The sequence below is a fragment of the Lactuca sativa genome, chromosome 7, assembly GCF_002870075.4.
Source record: "Lactuca sativa cultivar Salinas chromosome 7, Lsat_Salinas_v11, whole genome shotgun sequence".
NCBI classification, from domain to species: domain Eukaryota; kingdom Viridiplantae; phylum Streptophyta; class Magnoliopsida; order Asterales; family Asteraceae; genus Lactuca; species Lactuca sativa.
In genome coordinates, this window is record NC_056629.2 from 68,605,803 (window position 1) to 68,614,423 (window position 8,621).

At 33.7% G+C, this 8,621-nt stretch overlaps 1 protein-coding gene across 2 annotated transcripts; it reads left to right on the forward strand.

The window, feature by feature from the left end:
• Positions 1–401: 401 nt before the first annotated feature.
• Positions 402–7,831, forward strand: LOC111879792 (disease resistance protein RUN1). Of its 2 annotated transcripts, none has more exons than XM_023876224.2 (9): positions 402–943; positions 1,767–2,871; positions 3,042–3,107; positions 3,732–3,956; positions 4,067–4,816; positions 4,924–5,509; positions 5,601–5,698; positions 6,391–6,522; positions 7,272–7,831. In XM_023876224.2, exons 1-9 carry the CDS (start codon positions 417–419, stop codon positions 7,599–7,601), a joined length of 3,819 nt encoding a protein of 1,272 aa, XP_023731992.1. In that variant the 5' UTR covers positions 402–416; the 3' UTR covers positions 7,602–7,831. The 2 variants fall into 2 exon arrangements, with proteins under 2 accessions (XP_023731992.1, XP_042752220.1); XM_042896286.1 differs by having other exon boundaries at positions 5,610–5,698.
• The last annotated feature ends 790 nt before the right edge of the window (positions 7,832–8,621 follow it).

The window sequence follows — 8,621 nt, forward strand, 5'->3', positions numbered from 1 at the left end:
TAAATCATTTAAATTCTCAATATACCCTTTGTAAAACTATTATGTTTTTACCAAGTGTTAGATATAGTGTTTTGTTGTTAAATCAGATAAACACACATAAACATTTCTTTGAATTGTACACAATGTATTTTCGATAATTTTTGTCAAATTTGTTACAACACAATACCAAAAAAATAAAAAAAAAATACAAAAAACAACCCGCTGGGAAGCCCGGGTTTTTCACTAGTTGTGTAATAAAGAAATATATGTGATTTCATTGATAGAATAAGAATTGCAGAAGGTTTAATTGAAAACGTGTTAGTGTTTCATTGGTGTCAATGGCTAGTGGGTAATATTTTTCATAATTAATTTTTTTTTCTTTGACTATAACTGCACCCACAAACCCACTTGCTTATTTTTTGTATTTTAACAGGGAGATGAAGACCTCATCTTCCATCCTCAAAGATCCAGTTTCAATGGCTTCCAGTTCTTCCTCTAGTATTATGGCCTCTCCTGCTCCTAATGCTAATAGCTATGATGTTTTTTTAAGCTTTAGAGGTGAAGATACTCGACATTCCTTTACAGATCATCTTTATAAGGAACTAACGCAAGCTGGAATCAGTACTTTTAGGGATAATGAAGATATCAACAGAGGTGAAGAACTGAAACCAGAGATCGAGAAAGCAATTAAAGAATCTAGGGCTTCAATAGTTGTATTGTCACAAAGCTATGCTACTTCCAGTTGGTGTCTTGATGAGCTTATGCTGATCCTGGAACAAAGGAAGGAGTGCAATCAACTCGTTTTACCTGTTTTTTATCACGTTGATCCTTCTGATGTGGGGAAACACAATAAAACCTTTGCTATCCAAGTCAAAGACTCTTCAAGGTGGACAGAGTACAACGTTAACTTGTGGAAGAAAGCTCTTGAGGAGGTTGCTCTTTTGGCTGGCTTGATTCTGTCCGGGTATGCCTTTTGTCTCTTCTTGTAGGTTATTTATTATTAAAGATTAAAGATGCTACTTTGATCCAATAATTTGAGGTTTATTAAAGTTAACTTCTAGCTAAATATTGGCCTCTACTTCAAATTATGACCTGGTAAGCTTTAGTTGTTAAGCATGTGATGTCAATGAATTTAAGATAAGAACCGTAAAAAGATCTCTGTTGGATTGGGATGTTTGAAGAAGTAGGTGAAAAAGTAATTTAATTAACAAAATGTGATGGTTATTTTTTTATTTTTTTGGAGTAAATTACAAAAATGGTCCCTACTGAGTTTTCAATTTGTACGCATATTGTCCTTAATGTTTGTTATTGTCACAAGAATGGTGTTGACTAACATAAAATGATTAAATTACCCTTGTGGATTCATCATCATGCTTGGCCATAAGTGTTGGTAATATATTTATCATTAGGGGTATAATTGTAAAGTTGCAGTTTTATTTTCCTTTCAACTCCGGAACACAAAAAATATTTTTTCCCTTTGCTTTCTTTTGAACCCGGAAACTAGAAAAAACAATTTTCATATTCTGATTAATCTATCAATTTATTTTATTTTATTTTAATTAAGTTTAAGAAATCTTCTATATGGCTGTATCATTCTAAACACTTGGATCGTGTTTAACATTTAATTTTGATCTTTCTCGAAAACCTAATGGTAATAAAATTTAAGCCTATACTAGTATGTCCGATACATTTGGAAAGTTTATTATTATTCAATTTTCATTCAGTTATATCAATGAATATTTAAATTCCATCCAATGAACATGTTCACTTTTTACGTGTTGTTACAGGCCTGAAACAGAGTTTCTGAAGAAAATTGTTGATACCATTTACAATAAACTGGATTATAAAAAATTTCATCTTCCAGTCAATCTAACAGGGATGGCCACTCGATACAAGGATATCAAATCCTTTATAAATGAACCTAATGTCAACTTTTTAGCAATTTGTGGAATGGGTGGAAGTGGTAAGACAACATTGGCCAAGTATATTTACAATTCAAGTTGGAGATCTTTTGACAACATGAGTTTTCTTGAAGAGATTAGTGACAGATGTAAAAGATATGATGATTTGCTTCAGCTACAGGAACAACTTCTGAATGATATTCTAGGAGGCAAGAATAGAAGAATACCCAGTGTTTCTCAAGTCACATGTAGGATTGAGGAGGCCTTACAAACAAAAAGAGTGTTTATTGTTCTTGATGACATTACTGATCATAGGCAGTTGGTCACTTTACTTGGAACTGGGAAGATTAATGCACAAAGTAAGATTATAATAACATCCCGGGTTCTAATCACAGACCAATGGTTTGAGTCCAGATCTTGGAGGTGTCAAAAGTACACAATCAGATTATTGAATGATGATGAATCACTTTCTCTTTTATGTGATCATGCCCTAATATCCAAATTTCCCACAGAAGGTTTCAAGAAGCTTGCACTACAGGCATTACATTATTGTGAAGGGAATCCACTGGCTCTTGCAATGCTGGGTCGATTGCTAGCAGAGGAAAATAGCATCCCATTTTGGGAAAGTACATTGAGGTCATTGGAAAAAGAGATTGTTTCTGGAATTCAATGTATACTCCTTAGGAGCTACGAGTTGTTGCCACATGAGTCTAACAGACAGTTGTTTTTGCATATTGCTTGTTTCTTTATTGGAAAAGACAAGGATTATGTGGAAAAAATATTGGAGCCCGATTACTATGCGATATCTGGGATCAAAATCCTATCCAACAGATTCCTTCTTTCTGTTTCGCCAAACAATAAACTGATGATGCATAGCTTGCTTCAGGAGATGGGAAAAGACATAGTTCGTCAAGAAGCATTGAAATTCCCTGCAAAACGTAGTAGAGTCTGGCTTAATAGTGACTCTTATAAGATATTGACCAAAGGAGAGGTAATATATATATATATATATATATATATATATATATATATATATATATATATATATATATATATATATATATATATATGCTTCTTATATGTATGTTTAAACCTACTTTTATGCTCACATCTTCTTATTTCATTTAGATTCTGAAGTCTATCATTTTTTTTTCCTTTTAGGGTTCAGAAACATTGGAAGGTCTAGCACTTGACTTGGAAATGTTAAGGACAGAGGTTCCAGTCAAGGTAAGATAGAATAACTAAAAACTGAAGTTTTGTTTTGTTTTGTTTTTTTTGTTTTTAGATTTAATTATTATTTTGTTAGATTATCTATCAATTTTGGATTTATACTGTTGATCATGTATATATATATGAAAAAGGAAGTACAAAAGGGAGATGAAGAAATTTGTTTAAGAAAAGCAGGTTGCTTTGTAAATTCTTTTTGCTATAAATGAGTATATTTGTAAAAAATGATAGTATTAAAGAAGTGGCACATGATATGTCCTGCTTTGCCAAGTAACAATAACCCTCTAATTCACTCTTTATACACACAGGCGTGTGTTTGTGTGTGTATGTGTCTGCTTGTGTGTGTGCATACATATATATATATATATATATATATATATATATGTACATGAATAAATATATACATATATACATGTACGTGCACATGTAGTGTATGTATACATATATACATGTACATGTAGTGTATGGTGGAGGTGGGGAGGGCTCTAATTATAACCTGAATCATCACACTCAATCATCTAGGATATGAAGATTCTTGATTGGTTCTCAACACATGGAATCTTGTGTGAATTTATTTTTGGATATGATGTAAGCTTACAATCCCTCTTCATGCTAAATTTGCAGTCATTAGACCTCAAGACAGATGCACTTAACAAGATGGATAAATTAAAATTGCTCCACTTAAATTTTGTGTATCTTGATGGGTCCTACCAGAATGTTTCAGAAGATTTAAGATGGCTCTGCTGGTTTGGCTTCCATCTAAAAACTATACCCTCTGACTTATCCATGGGAAAATTGGTGGCTATAGATATGAGCTATAGCAACTTGGAAGTATTTGAACTTCCCATGGTAAGGAATTCAGTATCCTCTATTTGTTGCATATCCATGTAGCCTCTTAGTTTTTAATTGTCTCTATGCAGACATCTAGTGCTACATAAATCATGTTACTTTTGCAACAGGTTCTTCAATCATTGAAGATTCTAAATCTTAAAGATTCATACAATCTATTCGAAATCCGCAAGTTATCGAGGATTCCTCATCTTGAGACTTTGATTCTTTGGAGCTGTCACAGATTGGTTTATATTTGTGAAACAATTGGAGAATTAAAGAATCTTTCAGTGTTGAACATGACAGGGTGTAAAAGCCTGTTCATGATGGAGCATACAAATCTGTTAGTTGGGTTAGAAGCTTTTGCTTTTAGTAGAGGAGTTGAAAAACAGCCTACCTTTTCCTTCCCACATTCAATACGACAGCTGTTCCTCAAGGACTGCAATCTTGAGTGTACTGATTCTTTTCCTCTGAGCTTCAGTGTGCAACTATCTTTGGAGTACTTGAATTTATGCAATAGTCTATTTGAGTTCCTGCCTTGTTACAATCATCTTAGAAATCTTCGGGTCCTTGACTTGAGTTTTTGCACGAGACTTAAATGGCTTCTATGTCTGCCAAGTACACTTGCTGAATTGTATGTATATTACTGTACATTACTGGAGAGAATAACTTTTGAATCACCTAGATTCACATTGCAAGAGTTTGGCTATGAAGGCTGTATAAGTTTGTGTGAAATCGAAGGCTTTATCAAATTGGTGCCTGTAGCCAAACTTGAAGAAAATGATTTGGGACACATGAAGTGGCTGAAAGAATATCAAAATCATGAGGTGTGCCTTATTGGTGATGATGAGCTCACCAAAGGCAGAAGTTCATGTATCCAGGTTAGTTGAATCTCTTTCAAGCACAAGCATAAACACACACATGCACATTTACATACCACCTATAAACTGATTATATGAGACTGAATTCTAGTCCTTGTGTGTTACAGATGTTGTATGAATTTGATATAATGAGCACATCTCTGCCAGACATAAAGGATCCAAACATGAAGCCCACGTATGTATCAGAATTCTCGTCTTTGTATTTTAACGTGCCTTCAGATCCTGAGAACAGGAAGATCAAAGGACTTGATGTAACTTTCAGATATAAAATATTAAGTGATGATTGTGCATGGTTCTGTAAAATCAGTTCAACCAATGGTGTTGATTTCATGTACAACCCCAAAGTTTTTGGTAAACCTGATTCTGATGAAGTTGGTATATGGTTAAGCTATTGGCCAATTGGAAACAATTTAAATGTTGGAGATATAGTAAATGTCTCAATTGTTGTAAAGAGTGGATTAGAGGTACATGGATGTGGTGTAAGCCTTGTTTACACTGATGATAAAGTAGCTGAGGAAATATTGGAAAATAACAAGGGATGGGTGGAAATTCTTGGAGGAAATTTATCTGGATTTCAACTCAGCACAGGATCATATTATCTTTGTCGCCGTGATTTCTTTGAGTTAATGGAGGTGGACAGACTCACTCCTGATTGGTTTAGAAATTTAGTTGGTGATACTATTCACTTTATAGGTATGTCCATTTTGTTAAGCTAATTCTATGCATATGTACTTAGATTTATGCTTCAAATAGAGAAAGTTTATCTTATGACAAATCGTTTCAGAGGTACAAGGATGGAGAAAAACAGGCCGACCTAAGCAGTTGAATCAATCATTTACAGAGTTGAAAACTGTTAGATGCATCATCCATGGTCCTGAATTGGTAAATTTTCTCTGTAATATTTCCTTATTTTTTCTTTTGCATGAAGTTGTTACCTTAATAATGTGAAGGGCCCACAAAGTTGTCTTGTACACTGCCTATGCAGTTGGTATAAGATGAATAGGGTCATTGTGATTTATTTATATCATAAAAATTGTGTATAAATTAAATACAACTGATATACTTATTAATTATTAGAATGTATTTATATGAGTATTCATATTATGATGATGAAACTAGTATTAGACATAGTGTAGTGGGTGGTGTAAAGCTAGGGAGATACTGTAGTGGACAGCTGTGTTGTCCAGCTATGTAATCTCTATGTAATCAGCCTATAAATAGGCCATTATCTTTGGGTAAAGAACACACCTTGAATACACTTTGAACACACCTTGATAATACTATGAAACTATTAGCCACCATGGCTTTCATGATTCATTAGCCTATATCTCTCTCTCTTGGTATTGATACACTTCTCACCCAGTCCAATTGCATTATTCATGTGTTAGGTTTGACAGAAATGTGTCTTTTTTATTTTCGTTTTCAAATGTTACATGAGTTCACATAAGCAAACAGATTAACCAAACCATTTTAATATAGTTTAACCATTTGGTGGTTGATGCTAATCTGGTTATTAGTAGTGTACTTAATTGGGTTTTGCTAATCTGACTATTGTGTTTTTGGAAAACAAATAGGAGGAAATTTACAAGATCCCAGAGATGTCAAAATCATCTTTTGTAGATAGAACTTTGGAGTTTCCATCAAGCATGCTTGGGAAGACGATGAAATCTACAAGATCGTTCAATTCTAGTGACACAACAATAAAGGTATGAATGTTGTGTTTAGCAGATAAAAGGAAAGAGTTCAACTTTTCCTTGTGTTAGAAATCAATGCACAAATTTACAACCAACAGCTTGAGGACATATCTGTTGATCATGAACTTGTGGACCTGGCATCAAGACCACTTACATCTAGATCACTAGTTATTCTCTCCTTGCTGTAGCAAATTAAGGAAATTCAGCATTATGCTTGGTAGATAGAAGTGATGAGTTTAATCTTACCTCACATATAAGTATTGCTTTTTCCTCAAGTCACAAAAACATCATAAGAATGCTTCAACTCTTTTATTCTCATTCTGAAATAATTTCCCAAAAAAGCATGGAACTATTAGAAACTAATAAAGCAAGAAAGCATTTAATTTGGTGCGGAAAACCATGTCTTCATTGATAAACTAAGCCTACTTTATAGGCTTTACAAAAGAAACATGATCAGCTACAAATCAAGAAATTAATAGAGCAAGAAAGCTTTTTGAGTTGTAATTCTAAAACAACCAAAGAACACAAATGCATTTCCAAACCCAAAATACACTGTTCACCAACAAAACTAAAAGTAGGCAAAAACCGGCAACATGTCCTTCCCTTCGTCTATGAAGAACATATGAAAAATAGCAAGCAACTGGCAACATGAATATCACACTCCACTACTCAATGCAGTGGTTCTTATCATCCTCAGTTCTTTTTGAGTGCTAACATTCAGTCCTATATATTTCTTTGAAAATTTATGGTGTACATTTCAGGAAATTGTGTTGGGAGTCAACTTACGCAGTCAAACTCAAAAACAGGAGGTGATAGAGGCGTTATCTCAGCTTCAGGGCATTCACTCAATTCATGTCGATACAGAAGATGGGAGACTAACTGTTATTGGGGATCTTGATCCTGTGAATGTTGTTAATTGTGTGAGTAAGATTGAGACTGCAAAAGTCATAAGTGTTGGACCTGCAAAGAAACATAACTCAGACGTTGGAACTGCATTCACATCAGCAAAAAAACGACGAAGTTCCACAAGTTCTACCAGCTATATATTTGGCTCAAGATCAACGGTTACTGATCAGGACAGACTGTCATAACATAACCCTTATCAGAAAAAAGAAAATTAAGAAATATACACATAATTCAATATTATATAGGTATATGAACCGTGGAAATTAAAAAATGTAAACAGAATTCTATATTATAAGCTAGGTATCAGATGTTTATGTTGATATACGTTCTCAATTCGACAGGAAACCCATAAAGCAAGGAGTTCACAATTTCAAAGTCGAATTTTAATAAAAATGTTTTTTTTTCTTTGGTTTTACTGTTGATGCAAGGGAAATTAATATCAAATATGTCTACTGAGATGGCAATAAGTGTGTTGTTAAAGCTATGATGTTATTTACTGTATTTATTTGGCAAATCATATACTTGGAATCAGGAAAAATGTTACAAAATAAATACCTGGGTGTTATCAGGTAAGGAGATAGGAAATTGGGTTTTTATAATTAGAGGTGGATAAGTGAAAATCAAATTCAGGGATGAAATCAAGATTATAGATGAAGTAAAAATAAAGATCAAGGACACGAATTCAAGTTCGGGGACAAAATTAAAATCAAGAAAAGGATTTCGACGGAGAGGAGTCCGAAGGGGATGAAGACGAAGATGGGTTTTTTTGAAAGAGATTTTTTTTTTTTTTGAAATGGGTTAAAGACAAGCACAGTGAATCTAGGTTTAGGTTTAAAATATTTTATGATCTGGTGAATGTTGTATTTTCTACAGCAATTGAGGTGCTTATAAGCATGATTTACTACTTGTAATCCTAACTAAGCCCTCTATATTTTAGCGCTTTGGTGAATGTTGTCATTTTTATTTTTCAACCTTGTCCAGCTGGATCATGCATGGTGGAGATTCAGGCTCAAAAAAAATGTGATTTGGAATATTGTTTGAGAACTTTCATTATCTCAGGAGTATTGATTGGTTTTAAAATGTCTTCATCTTAGATGAACTCTTCAAATCTGGTATCTTCCCTTTGGAGGATAGCATTTTTATTCATTTCTGACTCATGACCAAGTTCTTCGTGCAATAGAGTAGAGTAGGTGCCCATGTTTCTT

What these genes read in the sequence shown, in the direction of transcription:
- LOC111879792 (XM_023876224.2), top strand. Translation starts at nt 417, where the DNA reads ATGAAGACCTCATCTTCCATCCTCAAAGATCCAGTTTCAATGGCTTCC. An exon ending in AAGTATTTGAACTTCCCATG is followed by an intron (nt 3,957 to 4,066) that starts GTAAGGAATTCA and finishes CTTTTGCAACAG; the next exon opens with GTTCTTCAATCATTGAAGAT. An exon ending in GCAGAAGTTCATGTATCCAG is followed by an intron (nt 4,817 to 4,923) that starts GTTAGTTGAATC and finishes TGTGTGTTACAG; the next exon opens with ATGTTGTATGAATTTGATAT.